Source organism: Pteropus alecto, unplaced genomic scaffold (genome assembly GCF_000325575.1).
Source record: "Pteropus alecto unplaced genomic scaffold, ASM32557v1 scaffold98, whole genome shotgun sequence".
Lineage (NCBI taxonomy): Eukaryota > Metazoa > Chordata > Mammalia > Chiroptera > Pteropodidae > Pteropus > Pteropus alecto.
Window position 1 is genome coordinate 11,216,916 of NW_006443570.1, and position 18,998 is coordinate 11,235,913.

Genomic DNA, 18,998 nt, shown 5'->3' on the forward strand with positions numbered 1-18,998 from the left:
CCGCTGGGCCCCCTCCCGCATGTGCTGAAACACAAGACCCTGGGTCAAGGCCAGAGCCCCACCTCACCATTTCTGTAGAGATCTAAGATGAGGGAGCCTCAGACACCATTTGTTCCCGATATCCTCTGGTAAAAAGGAAACTGAGGCTAGAGAAGGGAAGGGACGGGAGGCTCCAGGACTCAGCCTCAGACCCCAGAGCCCCACGAAGGGCATATTCTACTACCCCACTTTCTCCCTGTGCCAGGGACCAGTCTTCTCTCCCTCCTACCCGGTTCTCTCACCTTCAGCACCTGCTCCAGGCTCTCCAGCTTGCTCTGCAGGCCCTGACTCTTGCGAAGGGCCGAGTCCCTCTCCTGCGTCACCCCCAGGAGCTGGCCCCTCAGCTCTGCATTCTCCCACTCCACCTGGAGATCGGGGTGTGGCAGGGAGCTGGGTGGGTGAGCCTTGTCCCACCAGCTCCCTCACCAGGGGGAACAATATCCTTCGTACTCTCTGGCCCAGTTCTTGGCGGGGGGTGGGTGACGAGGAGACAGGCCCCCGCCAGTGACCAGGGCCCTAGCAGGAGCCCAGGCCCCACAGTACCTGGGCAGGGTGGCTACCTGCTCCTTCTCTGTGGCTCTCCCACTGAGCCGAGAGTTCTCCTCCACAAGACGGGCATTCTCATTCTGGGCTTCTCTCAGCTGCAGTTCCTGAGAGACCAGAGGAACTCTGGGGAGGGGGCTCGATACCCACATTCCTCCCCTCCCCACGCAGAGGACCCTGCCCTCCCAGATAAGGCCTTCCTCCCCCACCTGGAACCCTGCATCAGCCAGGAAAGGAGAGCCCCTCAGCACAGGAGAGAAAGTGTGTTCTTGAGGGCAAGAGGGATGAAAGCAGAGGTGAGAGGGAACCCACTGCCTGGCCGGCCTAGGGAAAGTGGGGTGCTGGCCTCTGGGAGACCCTCCAGAGCTCACCAGCTCTTCACATCGCCTCTGCTTTTTCCGGGCTTCCTGCTCCAGGCTCTCACATTTCTTCCGCTTTCTGCTGAGCTCTGACTCCTGTGGGGTCAGAACTGAGGGGTCCTCATGTGGCAAGGCAGACTCCGTCCACAACAGGTCTCCTCCACCCCTTGGCCTGAGACTTACCAGCTGCTGCACCCTCTGTTGTTTCTCTGGCTCCCCTAGGATCACGGGTGGGTTTTCCACATCCTCCTGGGGTGTGGCCTGGAAATGCCCAGGAGCAGGGGGCTGGCATCTGAGAACAGGGCCCAGGGGCAGCTTGCCCCGAGCCCAGCCTGTCCGTGGGAGATTCCCACCCCATCTTACAGTCAGCAAAGAGATCCCTGGCCAAGAAGGGGCTGGGTGCTGTCTGCGCACCCCCTCCTATCATCTCCAGCTGATGCGGAAGTGCAGAGGCTGCACCTCTGGGTCCTCCAGACACAGTACTTTGAGATCATGAGACCCATGTGTGCCCTGGGAGACAGGTCCCTTATCCAGGCCAAAGCTTTCCTTTTTTAGCTTTTTCCAGCAGCAGCCCTGCTCTGCGCTCAATAACTGTCCTGGTGTCCTTCGGTAACTGGCAGAGAACTAGGAGGCCGCCTAGGTCCCCAGGGATGTGGTGTTCCCAGAGCTAGGGGTTCTGGACCATCCAAATCTTGGCTTGGCCTAGAGCACTGCAAACCTGGCCAGACCCTCCCATAGCTTCCCCCAAGCCCACTCTGTCTCACTTTCTATTTATCTGTGCAAACTCTAGGGGAGGACAAGTCTTGATGGGAGGTGCACCTCCTTCCCTGAGCCACGCAGAGAGGCAAACTCTGAGCAAGAAGCACCCCGCACCTGGAGGCCTTGGTCGCTATGGAGACCTTCTTTCCAGAAGGAAGTGGACCTAGGTGCTACCCAAGGAGAGAAGATAGAGAGGGGCCAAACCTCTAAGTTCTAGGGGTCTGGAGTGGGGTCCCTCGCCCTCGCGACAGGGGCTGTCTAAGCCCGGCGCCCAGGGAGGGTCGCCCGTACCTGGAGCGGGGTCGGACGCACCTCCGCCCCCGGGTAGCCGGGGCCGGGCCTAGGCGACCAGGCAGGCGCTGAAGGGGGCGTCCCCGCGCTACGCCGGCGGCGGGAGGCGGCGGCGCGGGCTGAACCCCGGGCGGCTGCCAGGGCAACCAGGGATTTGCTGCTGGGCTGTACCACTGGCAGCGCAGCAGGGGCGGCGGGGCGGGCCCCGCGGGAGGCAGGCCTACCGAGGGCGGACCCCGATCCCCCCGGGCCGGGCGCCGCGCAGGTACGAGCGCTGGGAGGCTGGGCGGGGGACCCTGCCCCTGGCGTCGGGAAATCTCCCCAGCCCTTGGAGTTCGCACGCCGCCACCAGGTTCTCGGGGTTCTGAGCGCGTTTCAGGGGGAGATCGCGGAGCCGCCCCCTTCCCCATCTACACATACCCACACACCTGCCCTTGCGCCGGCGCTCACCTCTCCCGGAGCCCCGGGGGCGGGCGCCCCCGCTCTGACCCCGGCAGTGGGGCCCGGGGCCCGGGACGGCAGCGGTGGCGGCTCCTGCTGGTTGCGCAGGGCGATCTGCCGCTGCAGCCGCAGTACCTCCCGCTGGGACTCGCGCAGCAGCCGGTCGAAGTCCCGCACGTAGAGCCACTGGGGGCCCTCCTGGGTTGCAGGGACAGGGAGGGGAGTTTGGCCTAAACCCCTGCGCGCCCCACGCCGTCCCCTTGCTGGAAGGGCTCTGACGCGCGGGAACGTGCACATCCTCCCATGCATACATGCCTGGTCACAGGTGCGTGAGTATACAGCCACATGCTTCTGTTAGCCCGTGTGCAGACATACACAGTAACTCATTTACTGGGCATTCACGGTGTGCCCGGCACTGTGCTAAATGTCGTGTGAGCATTGCTTCGGGCAAATGTGACATGCGAGGATTCAGACGGCCCGTACCACTGGCGTACAGCCTGAAGCCTGGAGCACAGAAATTCCCGGGTCTGGGACTCATGGCTCCGCCCCCTTCAGTTCAGTCTTCTCCCCGCTCCCACCTGGGCGGTTGCCAGGGGAACCTACTCCCCGGCAGCCTCCACCTTCCCGCTTCATTTGCATCTAATTAACATCTCGGTCTACATCCCACAAGCCAGGCTGGTGGCCCTGTGTAGGGCTGAGCTGGATGGGGTGACCAGGGCCTCCTCGCACCTTGCCCGCCAGGGTGAGCCTGGCCTGCAGCTCCCTGCACTCCCGCTGCAAGGCAGCAATCTGCTTGTCCTTGGCCAGCAGGGCGCTGGCTGTCTCACTGAGGTCCTGGGCTCGCTGGCGGGCCAGGGCCTTCCGGCACAACTCCAAGCTGGCCCCTGGACAGGGCATGGGGGCACTCACCTGGCCAGAGGAGGGGTAAGGCCAATGGTCATCTGAGGGCTGGGGCACTTCTCCCACTCCTCAGCTCCTCCCAAAAGAGGGGTTAGGATGAAAACCTAGAAGTGTGGCCTCCTGCTTTTATCTGATGTCTGGGGCCTCAGGGGACAAACAGCCTCACTTGACCTCATCCCATCAATCCTCAAGCTGGACTGAAAGGGTTAACCACACATCCTAGTTTAGGCCCAAAGGATGCTGCTAATTTAGGGCCGCCACTGTAATGGGTCTTCATCCCTGCCCCCACGGGCTCTGCACCCAGGGATGAGCTCAGCAGGGACCTATAGCACCAACATGTGGTAATCTAGAATCCCGCTCCTTCTTTCCTCCAGTAGCTCCAGAAACCCTCAGCCTTCTAGCCTGGTCAGCATTTCCCCTTCCTACACTATAGCCCCTGCTTTCCTGGATGCTGAGTCCACGACTCCCAACCCCTAGCTCTCGGGCCTATCCCTGGGTCCTCTCTTCCCTGGTCACACAGCCTTCATCCGGCGGCCTCTAGTCCTCACCACCTTCAGGTTAGTCTCCTGCAGTTTCCGAGCCCTCTCCTCCAGGCGCTTGGCAATGACCGCCAGTTCGGCATTCTTCCGCTTCAGCCTCCGAACCTTCTCCTCTGTCTCTGGAAAGCTGCTCTTCCTCTGACAAGGGATCGGCCAGAATAGAGACATGTGGGGAACACCCAGTAGACTCAATCCTAACTACCCAGGCCTTGGGCTAGAGCCCTGGGCTCACAGTGGGGTCCTCGGCAACTCTAGGTAGGGGTCCGCCCTCTTTGGGTGAAGGATCAAGTCACTTTCGTGTGGCCCCCACTTGGAGAGATGTACATGGGATGAGGAGGACACTGAGGCAGAGGGCTGGGGTGTCTGAGTCTGCCTTCCCCCAGCTCCAACCAGGACCCAGGACTCGCTTTCCAAGCCTCACCAGCATCTGGTTTTCCTCCTTAAGGATGGCACAGCGCTGCTGCAGCTCCCCCAGGGCCCTCAGCAGCTTCGGATTGGGCCTGTCCCCGAAGCCCATGTTCAGTTTGCCCTGGCATGGGAAAGGACAGGGTACAGGGCTTCAGGAGCCCACACTATCTAGTCACATCCCTCCCTATACTGTTCTCTCCCACGTCCCAGGCCTTCAGAGTACAGCACAGGAGGTCCAGGAGAAGGGGCTATTTAGTCCTTCCCACCCACACTGCACCCCCAACCCTGGGACCCTCTCTGGTAGTCCCCAATTCTTTCCATCCCTGTTCATCTCCTCCTAAGAAATGCCAGCTCAAGCTCCCATCCCCACCCCTCCAGGCTCCTCATGGCCCCTGAGTCCCCTCCCCCGAAGTCCTGCTCCCTCCATCTTCTGGAGGCTACCCAAAATCTTGTCCTAGCACTGAGCCCCCTCCCCTGAATCTGCTCCCCCTGGACCCTGCTTCCACTATATACCTCCACACACCCCAGTATCCTCCAGCCCCCAAGGACAGAGACTCATGGAGGAGGCGACACAGACATATAGTCAGAGAGATACTAACAGAGGGAGGGGGTAGTCGCAGGGCCAGATGTTTACAGACAGGCAGAGAGTCAGAAGGACAGACAGATGGCAAAAAATGGAGCCTCTGAGATTCCTGCCCAAAGAAGGGAGGCCACACCGTCACCAAGATGGACTCACAGAGACAGGCCATGAGAGGAGAGGTGGGCAGCAGGGTTGCATACCATGTCCAGGCCCCCCCCACCTCTCAGACCGAGCCTTCCACAGCTCCCTTACCTTACGGAAAGCCTCCACCTCCTCATCATCCAGCCTCAAGCAGCTGGGTCCTGAGCTCGATGCTTGTTGCCCCAGGCTGGGCAGCCCAGGTTCTGTTCCTTCAGGGTCAGCGCCCCCCACAGGCCCAGGGCTCTGGGTTCCCTGGGGCTTGGAGCTCTCCAAAGTGTCCAGTTCTCCAACCTGCAGAATTGCCGGAGTATCACCAATGCTTGGGGCTGCACCTCCAGGTTCGCCCCCGTGACCTGGAGTCCAGCTTTGCCAGGCGGGCAGTGCCCATGGCTCCATGGCTCCAGGGTCCCCCGGCCGTGGGAGGGGTGTCAGTTGCTCCATGGTACTGCCAAGGGGTCCCAGGACGCGGGCCGAGGGACATCACCTAGCCAAGTGGAGGAGCTGGCGAGGGTCATGCCAGGCCAGACCCTTTCCTTTCTGAGATCTTGGCTTCACCCGGGCTCCATTCAAGGTTGGCCGAGTTCTTCCTCACCCACAAAGGAGGCTGCGGGAGTCGGAGCTGCCAGAGCTAGAGCCGGGGGTATGTGAGCTATGTTTGCTCGTGGCTGTGTGTGTGTGAGTGTGTGGAGGAGCAAGGATGTCCCCGTGGGGGCTGGGAGGATGTGCAGAGGCCACGGACAGCAGTGCCTGGGTGAGGGTGTGCGTGTCTCCAGGTCTGTCTATGCGGGTCAGCGCTGTCTTATGTGTGTGTTTGGAGGATGAGTGCCCCTACTTGTGTGTGTTGGGGGGTAGCGGTTCTGTGTGTCACTGTCTGTGCCTGTTTCGGAGTTACCAGTTGTTTCTGTGTATGTGTGTGTGGGTGTCTGTATTGCAGGGCTGTGGCAGCGTATGATGCTGTCACTGGTTGTATCTGAGCATCTGTGTGGTGCAGCTGTGTGCATGGGTGTCATTGTGTGTCCATCAGCGTCTGTGAGTCTGGCTATCCATCACGACCCCTCAGCCTGGTTAGGATCCGCAGGAGCTGCTGGGGGTGATCCCCAATGGTCCGCTGTAGTCCTTTATCTCCTGCTCCTCTCGCCGGTGCTGCTCGCTAGCTCGCTAGCTCGCGGGGCTGCGGGGCTGGTCCTAAGGAGGCCTGGGTCGGTGGGCTGCTTGCCTCATAGTCTCTGTCCCTGCCCTACCGTCCCGGAACCCTAAGAAGGTGGGCGCGGAGGAGGGCTGAGCCTCAGAATGGGGCGGGGTGGGGGGGTGAGCAGAGGAGAGCCAGCCCTCCCCTCCCCCAAACCTCCCCTCCCACCCACCAATAGGAAGTCAGCTGCTGGTTTCCATGGTGATGGCGCTGGACTGGTGGGCTGGACCGGCAGGCAGGGTCGGGACAGAGGGAAGCACAGGTTCCTCAGGGAATCCCTGCCCAGTGCCCTCCATATGTGGCCTCCCACACCTCCTCATACCTTCTTGGGTACAGAGGCAAGGGAGGCTGCAGACTGTCCTCCCAACATGGGAGCCCCAGACCATAGAGACAGAGACAGGAGGTGATATGACAGAGATCCAGCCATGGAGAAAGCAGGAGTAGAAAAGATGGAAATGAGATGAACTAAAGAGAAACAGAAATCAAGAGTATGAAAACAGGAAGAAGCAGAGACAGAGATAGAAATAGACTGAGAGAATTGCTTCAGCTTTCTCCTGGCAGAGTGCATTTTGGGGGCAATTTGGCCATCTTGCGCCAGCAGAGGAGACTGCATGGTCAGTTGCACTGGCTTTGCCCCACAGTGTCAGGAAGTTCACCTTCTGTCTAGCCTTAGGCCTTTTTGCTATGGGAAAGATGGTGTTTTGAGACAAGGACATGGGAACTACCCCACCCACAAGTCAGCCAGTATGTGGGGACAGGAGCCTAGATGAAGTCCTGAGAGACAGAGGTATTGGGAGAGGCCACAGGGAGGCAGACACTGCTCCCTCTGAACCTGGGACTCAGTCCATCTACACACAAGCTCGCCTCAGCCAGGGTTGGGGGCCCTCGTGTGGCACCCCCAGGAAATAGCAGCAACTGGTGCTGAAAAAGGGGGCTCCACCCAGGCCAGAGCTGCTGGAACTGTGGGTGAGGTGCATGGGGAGGTGGTGACATCCTTGCTTTCCTAAAGCAGTGTGTAGATCAATATGTGCACCACTACATGATGTGTATATCAGGATATAAATGTGTGCCATTATAAATTATGGGTATAAATTATGTGCATGTACATGTGTAGTCAGCATATATAGAATAAATGTATATTTAGCTCTCTGTGCGAGGGGCTATAGCATTATTTTATATATATACACACATGTATGTATGTATGTGTGGGGGCTATTAGGTGTCTATGAGCCTCATTGGATATATATGTATGCATTTTTCTATGTGTGTGCCGTTTCATATATGTCTACTTGCTACAGTATGCCGCTATGTACATGTGGAGCTATGATTGTGTGAGTGTATAAATTACAACACATATGTCGTGGCATATGTATATGTAAATATATATGTAAATATATATAATGACATGGTTATAGTTACATCTATATATCTAGATATACATATATCACCATGTATCTATTGTATATTCATTACCATGTATGAATATGTCACTATAAGTGTGTGAATTTGGAACTAATGTGTTTATTATGTGAATATCACTATATGTGTATTGGTATGCTCTTCTGTTTGTGACACTCATCATATGTGTTTACATCATTAAACGCATGTATGCTATTGGATAGGTATGTGTCTTGAGTGTATATATATCCCTGTGTGTCATTGTGTGACATGCCAGTCATGTCACATGTGTATATGTCACTACACGCATGTTGATAGCATACGTGTATGGGGCCCCATGTCTAAATGCATGCTCAGGTGCCTGCTTTATATATTAGTGTCTGATGCTTTGGTGTGTGTGCGCGCCAGTGCGTTTGTGCCCAATTCTTATACTACCCAGATCCCCTAGGTGATCTTAGATTAGAGCTGGAGGTAAGCGGCCTTCAGTTTGGGGCTATGGAAAGCAAATGGAGGACAGGGCCAGAGCTATGATAAAAGGTGGGAGGGCCCCCCATAACCCTGCCCTCTTTCCTTGGTTTGCAGGGAGGCCTCAGCCCAGGCCCCTACTCCCTCTGCCAGCTGTGGCTTGGCGGGGCACAGAACCCTCTTCTGGTCTTGTAAGCGGCCAAATCCATTTCTCTCAGGGGAGTGAGAGTGATTTTCCCTCCCAGGCCCTCTGGACACCCACCCGTCCATGTGCCTGCTAAGCCCATTCACCCACCCCCTCCCAGCCAAGCCCCAGCAACAGAGTCTCAGACAAAAGAGAAGCAGAGTTCATTGTTTATTAGCGTTGGGGTCCCAGGCACCACCCCTGTCCCTCTTCATCTCCCCTCCTTCCCGCCTCTTGCTGTCCACTTGCAGCTGGGCCCGATCCAGGCCTTCTCCACAGCTGCACCAGGTCCAGATGTCTAGCCTTCCCAGACCGTGGGGCAACAGAGGAGCCGATGTGGCACCTCCCTGCGTGGCCAGAAGCAGGAGGACAGAGCCGTGGGGGCGGTGAGGCCTTTCAGGGGTCTGGGCGGGGTGGGGGAGGTGCCTGAGGGGCTCACCTGTCACACACGGTCCTGAGCATGGAGGGAGACGGTGGCAGGCGGCGGCGGTGGCGTGGTCTCCGAAGCCCACAGTACACTCATCCATAAAGTAGGAAACACTACACCCTCCAGTGCTGTTAGTAGTGCTTTCTACTTTATGGGTGACTGCACTGTCTGTCTGTCCGTTTGCGGGTCCTCTTCAGGCCGCCTGCTCCTCTTCTTGACTCCTGCTTCAAGAGCCCGGAGCCCTTCCCAGCCCTCCCTGTGGCTCCCAAAGACCCCACCACTTGGCCCCATGGGCCCCAGAGGGCCCGCCCTGGGCCTGTGGGCGGTGACTCAGCATGGCGCCAGATCTTGCCTCCTCTACCTCCCTCCCCCCACTTCCTCTTTGGTTCTTTTTTCCCTTCCCCCTAGGACTTCACCCCACCCCCCCCACACACACACACACACTTTCGGGGACATTCAGGTAGAGTGCACGGCTTTTCTGGAAGCCTCATCCCGGTCCCCAGGTCTAACTACACAAGTGACCCCTCCCAGCCACATTACCCACCCTCCAGAGCCCAAGTGAGGCAGCCACAGCCTCCTCTCGGAAAGGCCTTGGCCCAAAGCCTCCCCACCAGCCCAAGGCTCTGACTCCTTCACTGCTCGGTGGTTCCCCAGGCAGGAACCCAAGGCTATCGCAACAGAGATGGTGGCCATGTTGGGTGGAGGGAGACGCTTAGCACCTCTCACTGATACTGAGTCCCACTTTTCACCCCCTACCCACCCTCTGCCACCCCCACCTACTTTCTGGCCCGTGCCCCTTGAAGCCTTGGACCCCTTTCTTCATCTGGGAACCATGGGCCATTTTACCGTCATTGTCTAGAGGGAAGTCAAGGCCCAGGACTTTGAGGAGCTGTCCCACCGTGAAGGCAGTAGATTTGAGGGTTATTGCACCTCTCGGCCTAGAGCTTTGTTAGCAAGCCTTGGCACTAAAGCTCCTGAAGTCCCTCCCCAACGCATCCCCACCCAGGGCCTGCAACCCAAGCTCCTCATCGCCTCTTGAGGCCCAGAGTCAAGGAACCCCGACTGGGGCTGAAGCGAAGGTTCAGATCCTTACCTGATGCTGCAGGGCTGAGGGGAGCAAGCCCTGTGTTCCAGGCTCTCAAGTGGGGTTCCCTTCAGGGTGGGCCGGGCTTATATCCCCGAGGCCACGTGGGCCAGATCTCAGGGAGCCCAACGGTCTTGGAGCCCGCCCCCATACCGCAGTGGAGATTAGCGCGCCCCTCCCCTCCCTGGGGAGGACAGACTGACAGGAAACCAGAGACAAGGCTGGGTATTGGCGGGAGGAGTGCTGAAGAGACCATCTCACTCATATGCCCTAGGCAGGTGGCTTCCAGGACCCCAGGCCTGCCGTTCCCCATGGCGCCAGCTCCAGAGAATTGTTCAAGAGTCTGGAACTGACTCAGGGCGCTTGAGGTGATCCCAGGAGACAACGGCTCCCTGACAGGCCCTTCAGTATGTGCCCAAAACACAGAGTCCCGAATTCCACAAGAAAAGGTCTTTATTTCTGAGCCCTACCCGCACTGACCCCAGCCCAGAAACCTCCCTTTTGTTTGTGACAGCAGTGGCATTCAGATCAAGCCATAGCTCCTCTCTAGGTGCTGCCCAGAGAAGCCCCCAGAGGTACAGATGCATGAAGGAGAGTCTGGGCCAGCACATCACAATGCCTCCTACACAGTCAGTTGCCCTCAGCACCCACCCCCTTCTCCCAGCCCCAGCCTGCAAGAGACAAGACCTGTGCCCTCAACAGAGTAAGGGGGTCGCACACGGGCCAGGTGGGCCTGTTGGCACTATACTGGGTGTTCATGCTTCCCATAGGTCCTGTAGGGATGGGAGAGCAGGGCAGAGTGATGAGGACCAAGACCATAGGCAAGGCATGGGTGCCATTGGGCTTAGAGGAGTGGAGGGAAAAAGCCTCTGAAGGGAGGTGCTAGCAGTCACCGGATGTGGGCACGGGGCCCGCCCACCTGCATGCCACCCCCTCTTTCCCCATGGGGAAGGCAGGAAGCTGCCTGTCCCAGGGTCCCTGGCTGGGGGAGGGGAACAGGGTGTGGGTCTAGTGGGAGGGCCTGGCGGGGTCTGGGTCTAGGCCACACATTTTCCCCAAGGTTCTCCAAGCCTCTCGGTGGGCTTGGCTGTGGAATGAAGAGAAATAGATTGGCGGGGCGGGTGGGGGTGGGTAGTGGAAGGGGATAAGAATTACTCAGTGACTCCTTCCCAGAAGGCCATGAGCCTCTTCTCTGGGTCCCCCATTCAGAGTCAGGCCCACACAGACTTGAGGGAACTCTCAGATTCAAGGCCCAGAAGAGGATCGGCTCAGGATGGCGGCAGCAGGGAGAGAGAGAGAGTGCCTCACACTCTGAAAAGTTGTTATCCATCCCCAGGCCGCTAAATGAGACGGAGAAAGGGGCAACAGGGCCCTTCACACGATAGGGTCTGAAGACACAGTGTGAGGAGGGCGAGCTGGCCAGAAATGGGACAGTGCTTCTTTAACAGACCACCACTGTTTCAGACCCTGGGTGGAGGGGAAGTGGCTGTCCCAGGCGATAAGAGGATAAGAATATCAAAGTTGTGCAGTAACCTGGGTTTCTGGACCCCCACCCTTCAGGGAGCCTCCTCCTAGAGCATCTTCCGCAGCACCCCCAGCAAAGGAGCACAGGCTGGGAGCCAAGGGACCTGGCTTCAGGGTCCAGCTCTGCTACAGACCCTTCCGCATGTGACCTGCAGCAAATCAGACCTGAAGTTCCTGCCGAAGGACACACTCATCCCTCAACAGTCTCCAACCCAGCTCCTCTCCTGTCCTGAGCAGGGTGGCGGTGTTCCTGATGCCTGCTCTCCCGTGACAACGGACGCTGCTTTTCCTTTGTGTGTCTTCAATGTTCAAAGCCAAAAAACCACCATCAATTTTTAAAATTATTTACTTATTTTATTTTTGCAGGGAGAGAGACTGAGGCCCAGCCTCTCCATCTACAAAGCTTCTAGGGACGAGAAGTTTCTGGAGGGGCTAGGACTTTGGCTGACTCTCACGCCGAGGCTGGGGCTGAAGAGAGACGGAACTGCGGGGGTACTCAGGGACCAGAGTACCCCTGGACTTCTCCCCGACTCCAGCAATGAATCCCAGCTCTGCTGGGCCTCAAACCAGGAGAAACGGGACAGGACCAGAGACAAAATCAAGGATGAGAAAGGGGCAGGGTCTGAGATAAGGACACAGAGGAAGGAAGTAAAAACCACCCAGTCAAGTGGAACAGGAGCACTGGGCTGGAAGCTCTGCTCCAGGCTGGCATGACCCAGAGGTGTGGCCTACATGACTGACCAACAGGAAGAGCAGCCTAAACGCAAACATGCGTGCGTGCGCGCACACACATGGACATGGACACAGACAGACAAGGTCTTTCCAGAGAGAGAGAGAGTAAGCCCAGAGTCACAGACACACTGTGGGTGGCACCCCAGCTCAGGCCTACAGATATACCTAGAGGAAGGGCTGCTGCACACTCCTGGACACACTTCTGCCTCCTCCCAGAAACACTCAAGAAGGCTCACTTGGGAATCTGAGGCCAGTGTTTGGGAGGACGCCTGGAGGGAGTTGGGGGTGGCTTCAAAACACAGGCACCACTGTTTTGAGAGACACGTGACTCCTACTCGTTTCAAAGTTACCTGTTGCCTGAGTTCTTCAGGATGAGAGAAACTAAACCCTTGATAATGGCCAGTGGTTAAGAGAGGAGGTGGTTGAGAGAGGATGCTTCTTTTTGTGGAGGAGAGAGGAGTTCAAGCTGATTTTTCAAACTCCACCCCTTGACTGTAAGGTCTGGGCTCAGCCAGGCACTCACTGGGCAGCCTTAGCTCACTTGGACTCTGCTATAAAATGTCCTGCCTGGTCCTTTCCAGTTCCAACACTCTTAGTCCAGGGATCAGATTCCTGCTCAGAGGTAGCAAAAAGAGAGGAGTAGGGACCAAGACAAAAAGGAGTAGGAATGGGGCAGCAGGCATTAGAAACAGACTAGGAACAGCCCTTCACCAGGTGACAGGCCTGAGGCTATGGGGGTCTGGGCTTGGGATCTTGGAGGGCTCCAGGCACATAATCTCCCAACTCCCACCCAACCTCATTGACCTAAGGGACAGCCATCTTTGTGTGCCAAGCTGAAACTGTGGGCAGGTAAAGGTGAGTCTGAGGAGAAAAGGACACAGGACCTGTCTTCAGGGACTCCCAGTCTGATAGGCAAGACACAGATGTATGGGTGCAGGGTGTCAATGGGAGTGAGCAGTTGTACCTAAATCAGGTGTGGAGCTTCAGGTCAATGGGGACACTTGAGCAGGCACGGAATCTTACAGTAAAATAGAACAAAAACATATACCTCCATATGTTCCTACATCTTAACGAAGTTATCACAAGTGCAAATTAGTCCTGGGTGGGATTGAGAGGGTTCCACAGGGCTGGACCGATGGATGCTGCAGTGGCAACCGCAGAGTCACAGGGGGCTCATCAGAGAAGGCTTCCCAGAAGAAGTGAATATGCATGGAAGGAAGTTCGAAAGGAGAGGAGATAGAGAAGGTAGAAGCTCTCTAGGCAGGGATGAGAAACGGAGAAATTGGTCTTTCTTTTGTAGGCTTAATACCTTCAAGGGCGAGCAGGCCCAAAAGGTGGGAGAAATGAAGAGGGCATTGTCTGCACATGAAGGCAGAGAAGAAAACCAGGCCTTCCCCTCCAGCTGCACAGGCTGGGGGCCCTCACTAAGGCATGCGGAGATGACAGCCCAGATAACCTGCCTTGTGAGGAGACAACAAGAGAGAAGCCACAGGACCTAACCACTCGTAAACAGGAAGTCAGAAGGCAGAGCAGGCCCGCCCTCACGGGAGCTAGGCTTAGGGACAGGCCGGGCCACAAAGGAGGGAAACTGAGCCCCCAGCATTGCAAAATGGGGCTAAAGACAACTGGAGTTGATAGTCCCAAATGTTGAGAGACCTTTTGCCACTCTCCCTGGAGGGGATGCCAAGGGAAGCAGTTGCTGAGAGAAGGAAGTTGCCTCAAGAACCTAAACCAGGCCATGTCCCCTACAGAGCTGCAGAGGTCATCTCAGCACCTAAGAAAGTCCCCTGACTCATCTCAGAGCCTTGGGGAGCACCAGGAAGGCTAAGAGGCCTCCAGGCGAGGAGGGTGGACATACTCTCCCCTCAGCCCTGCCTGCACTGCCCAGACTTCCCCCAGGTTTGACTTCATGCTCTCCTGCTCTATTCTGGCAAGAGGCAGCTGCAGTGCCCCTGGGCAGCTCTACTCTGGGACAGGGTTCTGGCTTAGCTCTCTGCATCACAATATCCAAGGCCTTTGAAGCAGCAGGGTCAGGTGGCAAACTGGCCTGAGTCAGGAAATTGAGCTGCAAGCCTAGGAATCTGTGAGGCAGTAAGCAGCCTGAGGTCGCAAAGCAAGTGTCAGGGCCAAGTTCAGAGTTTTGTCCACAGCATCTGGGAAGAGGCAGGACAGGCTGGGTAGGAAAGGGGGTCTGGATGTAAGGAAGAAGGCCACCCTGACTGCTTCTGTGAGAGTGGCCATAAAACCGGCAGCACCCTCCACTGGGAACGCCTAGGGACACAAGCAGGGAAATGAGAGAAAACTCCCTTCTGGCTCCCTCCGCACACACGGGTGCCTGGGTTAACTTGAAAAGTTGCACCTGCTCCAGTTTTAACTGCTACAAATAACGTGTGTGTGTGTGTGTGTGTGTGTGTGTGTGTGTGTCCGTCCGTCCGTCCGTCCTCTGAGAGGGCATCCCTGCCTGGAACCCACCATGATTCTCAGCCTAACTCTCTACCTCCAACATCAGGACCACCAAGTAGAGGGCAAAATTGGAGGACAGGAGACTAGGGATCCAGTCCCCATCCTGTGTAACTTTGGGCCAGTCACCCAGTCACTGACCCTCACTCAGCCTTTGTATCTTCTATAAAATTGAGGAGGAGGTTGACCAAAGGACCTGTTTGTACTCTAGGAAGTCCCCCAGAGCAAGAGGGGCCAGGGACCTCGGAAGAGGAAGAGGCAAGGCCTGTGTTCCAAGACCTACTGGGCAGGCCATGGATTTCTCCAGCTGTCTCAGGGGCAGACCGCCCTTAGCTCAGAGAAAGCAGGAGACTAGGAAGGGATCTGGAATGGAATCCTCCCTTTATTTTGGCTGGAAACAAGGGGCACAGGGCTGTGGGGACTCTTTTGTCTGTCTGTCCCCTCCTGCCAGCATCCTGCCCCCTCAGGATTCCTCACATCCCAGGGACAGCTAGAGAAGCAGAAGGCGAGGGGTGGAAAGAACAGAGAGCTCTGTGAAGGCCACCCCCTGAAGGTCTCTGGCTATTTCTTCCTTCACCTCCACATTCTACATCCTGAGATAGGAGCGGGGAGAGGGCGGCAGCCAACACATCTAGAGAACTTTATAAAAACACATTCGATCTGAAGCTCATTTAATCATCATGCTGACCCAGTGATGTAAGCAATGGTCTCCCCATCTCAGAGATGAGGAACCGGAATTCAGTGAGGTTAAGTTTCACCTTCCTGAAAATCAGCCAACAGTCTGCATAGTTTCTGTCTCCCTAAGGCACTCAACTCAAATGGCCCCCAAAAGAACCAGGCCTAGCACACCTCAGAGGGGCTACTCCATAAATGGTGGACATGCAGCCTGTCTCCTCACAAAGCCAGGTGCAAGAAGGGGGTTGGAAAAAGCAGTGGTTGGAACTCAAGGCAGACTTTCCTGCCCCTACATTTGTGACTGGGGGGAGTCGAGGGGTCTCAGTGGGTTACCAACTGGTCTGCAGAATCTGTCCAACAGTGAATGGCCATCCACCCCAACCCCTTCCTTCAGAGCCTATTAAGCAGTCAGAAGGGGGAGGGTTGACTTCGAGGGCTGGGGCCTCAGCAACCCCAGCAGCAGCAGCAGCAGCAGCAGCTCACAGCACTGGAGCCGTTAAAAAGTGACTCAACCAGAAAGTGCGTTTGAAGTGACGCCTGCCAGGGCCTCAGAGCCAAACCTCAAAAAGACGAAGTGAGAGAGACAAGCCCGCGGGGGCTGGGCTGGGGGTGGAGGCCTGGCCAGGAGCTGCCTGGCCAAATAAGGGCAAATGCTCCCAAGCTAGCCAATGAGGCAAGGGCAGCTGCGTCATGGGGCAGTGGCTGGGCGTGGGGAGGAGGTAAGAAGACTGGGGCAAAATGGGGAGGGGGGTGCGGAGGACAGGGCAGGGGCCCCAGCCCTCCGGGAAGGGTCCAAGGGTGAGTGAGCACAGGAAGGTGGTGTGGCCCTCATCCCCCAAACACCTCGGTTCTGAAGTTAGTAGACCTGTACCCTCAAGAGCCCCATCTACAGGTTGGGGCTCAAGGGGTCAAAAGGAAAACAAGGAGGACCTCCTCACCCCTGCTTCAGTCATGGTCCCTAGATCCCCATCTGCCGTGGCAGAACTGAGGGGAGGCCATAAGGGCAGCTGGGCTCAAACACCAGCATAGCCTTGCCTGGCCACTGACCTTGGGCAAGTGATGTAACTAAAACTCATCACTCCTCTGTGAAAGGGGGAGAATGCCTCACAGGGTGGTACTGAGGATAAAATGCAGTAATGAAGGTGGCTGGTTTTGAAACTGGTAATTGCCATACTGATATAATAATAGATTATTGTTGTAGAAGCACTGACCCAAAGGCTGCTCCTCACTCATATTCTTGCTTCCTAGTTGCTGTGAAAGATCCCTTTGCAAGGACACCATGTGGTTCTCAATTCTGGCCTGTGGTGTCTATAACGGGAAGGAGAAGGGTGGAGGCCAGAGGGGTAAGCTTTGTCCTACCTGCTATAGCAGCAGAATAGACATGACTTTCCCAGGCTCATCCACCAGGGATGTGACATGCCCACCTTGACCTCGTCCATCTCATCTTTCCGCTTGACTCCACTGAGCTCCAGACCCCGCCCCCATGTCCCTGCTCCCCTGGGGTGCAGAGCTGAGGAAGTGAGTTTACCCAGCTGCCCAGGGAAAGTGCCAGTGCTGAAGCTGCCTGCATAGGATGGGGGCAGCTGCTGGCTTCTCCCAGAGCCTGTGATCTTACCCTGGCCACAGGCCTCCCCAGCCCCTGCTGGGACCACATGCCCAGGAGGAAGGCTAGGCAATGGCTGCCACCCTCTTCCTCTCTGTGGAGTTCTTCTCTCCAAAGCATGGATTTGCATTTTCCCCTATGACCTCGGATATTCAAGGCTACTCAAGCCCCCAGGGACGAGGTGACAGTTAAACCCCCTCTTCCGGCTAGTGGCCTCAGAGCACTCACTTCCTTCCAGGTATTTTCCGGGATGGGGGTTGGGGTTGAAAAGGTGGCAGTTGCTGGGTTTGGGGAAGAAAGAGTGAGGAATCCATTTTGAAGAGAAGCTGGAGTCCCCTCACCCTGGTGTCTGAAGTTGTCCCTTCCCTTCTCTCATGTTCTCTCTGTAGCACAGAGAGCTCAGTTTGGAGGAAGAAGAGTACACAGGCAGGAAGCAGCATATAGGAGCTTTTGAAATGGGCCTGCCAGTTCCCTGACTTCTTTCAGGCCCAGGCCTCCCTCTGTTGTGGGATGGACCTGCAAGGAAAGCTTGGGCTTCTCATCCTCTGCCCGTGACCCCATAATGCCTGCCCTAAACTCTGGAGGGGCATGTTGAGAATGGGAGTGCCGAGGTCTGGAGGGGAGATATTTTCTATCGTATTTCTCGGACGATCTGGCATCTTGGTGCCAGCAGCATGGGCAGCTTTCTCTGCGCTCAGTTCCTGCTTCCTGAGATCTTAAAGCAAAGAGAAGCACCAGCATCTGTAGGCAAAAGGCATTGAGCCGGGCAGTGTGGGACATACAAAGTAGCAGGAACCCCCTTTAGAGGTCAGGCTGACCACTGTCTCTAGGACTTTCTTCTCACCCTTAAAGTGAAGGGCTGGCCTAAGTCATGATTCTCCCGGCCATCACATGATCTGCATGATCTGCCTTCACTCCTTCTACAGCCCCTACACTCCAGACCTCACCCTCCACTGGTGAAGTTCTCTGAGCCCAAGGCCCAGGCAGGCAGCCATGTGCTTTCTTCCTCAGTCTAAGCCTTACTGACTCACACTACAGCAATTTTTACCAAGCATGGCTGTCTGTTCTAGCTCAAACAAGACTGGAAGTGTGACAGCCACACATAAGAGGCAGAAGTGACAGCTGACAGGCTGACATGAATCCAAGAGGCAGAAAATAATCAGTCCCAGAATCATTTCACAACATGATACAAAAACGAAGGTTTATAACAATGACTTTGAGCCAAGTAGAGGCTAAATCATATCCAGAATCCAATTAGCAAGGATGTATATATTAAAAAAAAAAACCATGTTGTAAAAAAATGAGAACAGAGATTAAAATAAAAAGCCATGGTGCTTGAAGGAAAATGTTTCAGTTTTGATATATTTATATATGATACATGTACTGGAACATCTATTGAACAATAATGCTGGAGAAATAAGAGTCTTGCCACACCCAGGACTTATCTAGAGGTGGATAACTTTGGATCATGACAATCCTTCAGCTACACTTACTTGTTTACAGCTCTCAAACTGCTGTCACCTGAATTGATTAATGTATTTGATTCTCAGAACTATCCTAATACTGAGACTGCCAACTGCATCTTTAAGTGAACTTTTATATAAAGTATAACATACAAACAGAACAGTGAACAAATCATGAGTATATAATTCAACAAACTTTCAGAAAGTAAACCAACCTAAGAAACTGGCATCCAGATCAAGAGACGATAACCAGCATCTTAGGAGCCCCTCATGCCCAATTCCACCCCTACCTATCACAGGTAACCACTACTCTGCCACTTAACACCAGTGTTTTGCCAACTGCATTGTATAGAAAGGAAACTTTGTTTTAGAGAAGTAAAGTGACTAAGAAAAGTCATGGCTGGTGGGTGGTGAAAGCAGCAGGGCTGCGAGCAGGGACAGTGCCCCGAGTTAGATATGAGTATCTTCACCCTGAGTTTCAGTGTTCCAGTGGGGAGTGACGGTGCCACAAGTGGGCTGCAGATGGAGGGAGGTGGTGAGTAGAGAAAAGCAGGAGCAGTTAGGGGGCCAGTCGACACCTAGGAGCTGCTGGAGTGGAGCACAAGATGCAGCCAGAAGAGAACTGGAGGACTGGACCCGTTTCCCAGTGCTCAGCACAGGGATCCTTGAGTAAGTCCCAAGGTTCTCTTCCTCAGGCCGTTTCTCCACACTGCCTCCCTATCTTTGGCTAATTTTAGACTTGGGGGCTAGAGATGTAGGTGGTAGGGGTAGGGTAATTGGGGGTGCTCAATGAA

The 18,998-nt window shown here is 55.8% G+C and overlaps 1 protein-coding gene across 1 annotated transcript in view; it reads right to left on the minus strand.

Annotated features, from left to right (window-relative positions):
- TSPOAP1 (TSPO associated protein 1) overlaps positions 1-6,174 on the minus strand; it is a 25,794-nt gene extending 19,620 nt beyond the window's left edge. Inside the window, exons 1-10 of the mRNA XM_015599116.2 lie at positions 5,112-6,174; positions 4,293-4,400; positions 3,881-4,009; positions 3,162-3,341; positions 2,442-2,630; positions 1,125-1,202; positions 954-1,037; positions 600-689; positions 282-404; positions 5-24 (exon numbers count right to left, since the gene is read on the minus strand). Coding sequence (XP_015454602.1) covers positions 5-24; positions 282-404; positions 600-689; positions 954-1,037; positions 1,125-1,202; positions 2,442-2,630; positions 3,162-3,341; positions 3,881-4,009; positions 4,293-4,400; positions 5,112-5,441 — 1,331 coding nt within the window. The 5' untranslated portion in view covers positions 5,442-6,174. The remainder of the gene's footprint in view (positions 1-4; positions 25-281; positions 405-599; positions 690-953; positions 1,038-1,124; positions 1,203-2,441; positions 2,631-3,161; positions 3,342-3,880; positions 4,010-4,292; positions 4,401-5,111) is intronic.
- Between the last annotated feature and the right edge of the window lie 12,824 nt (positions 6,175-18,998).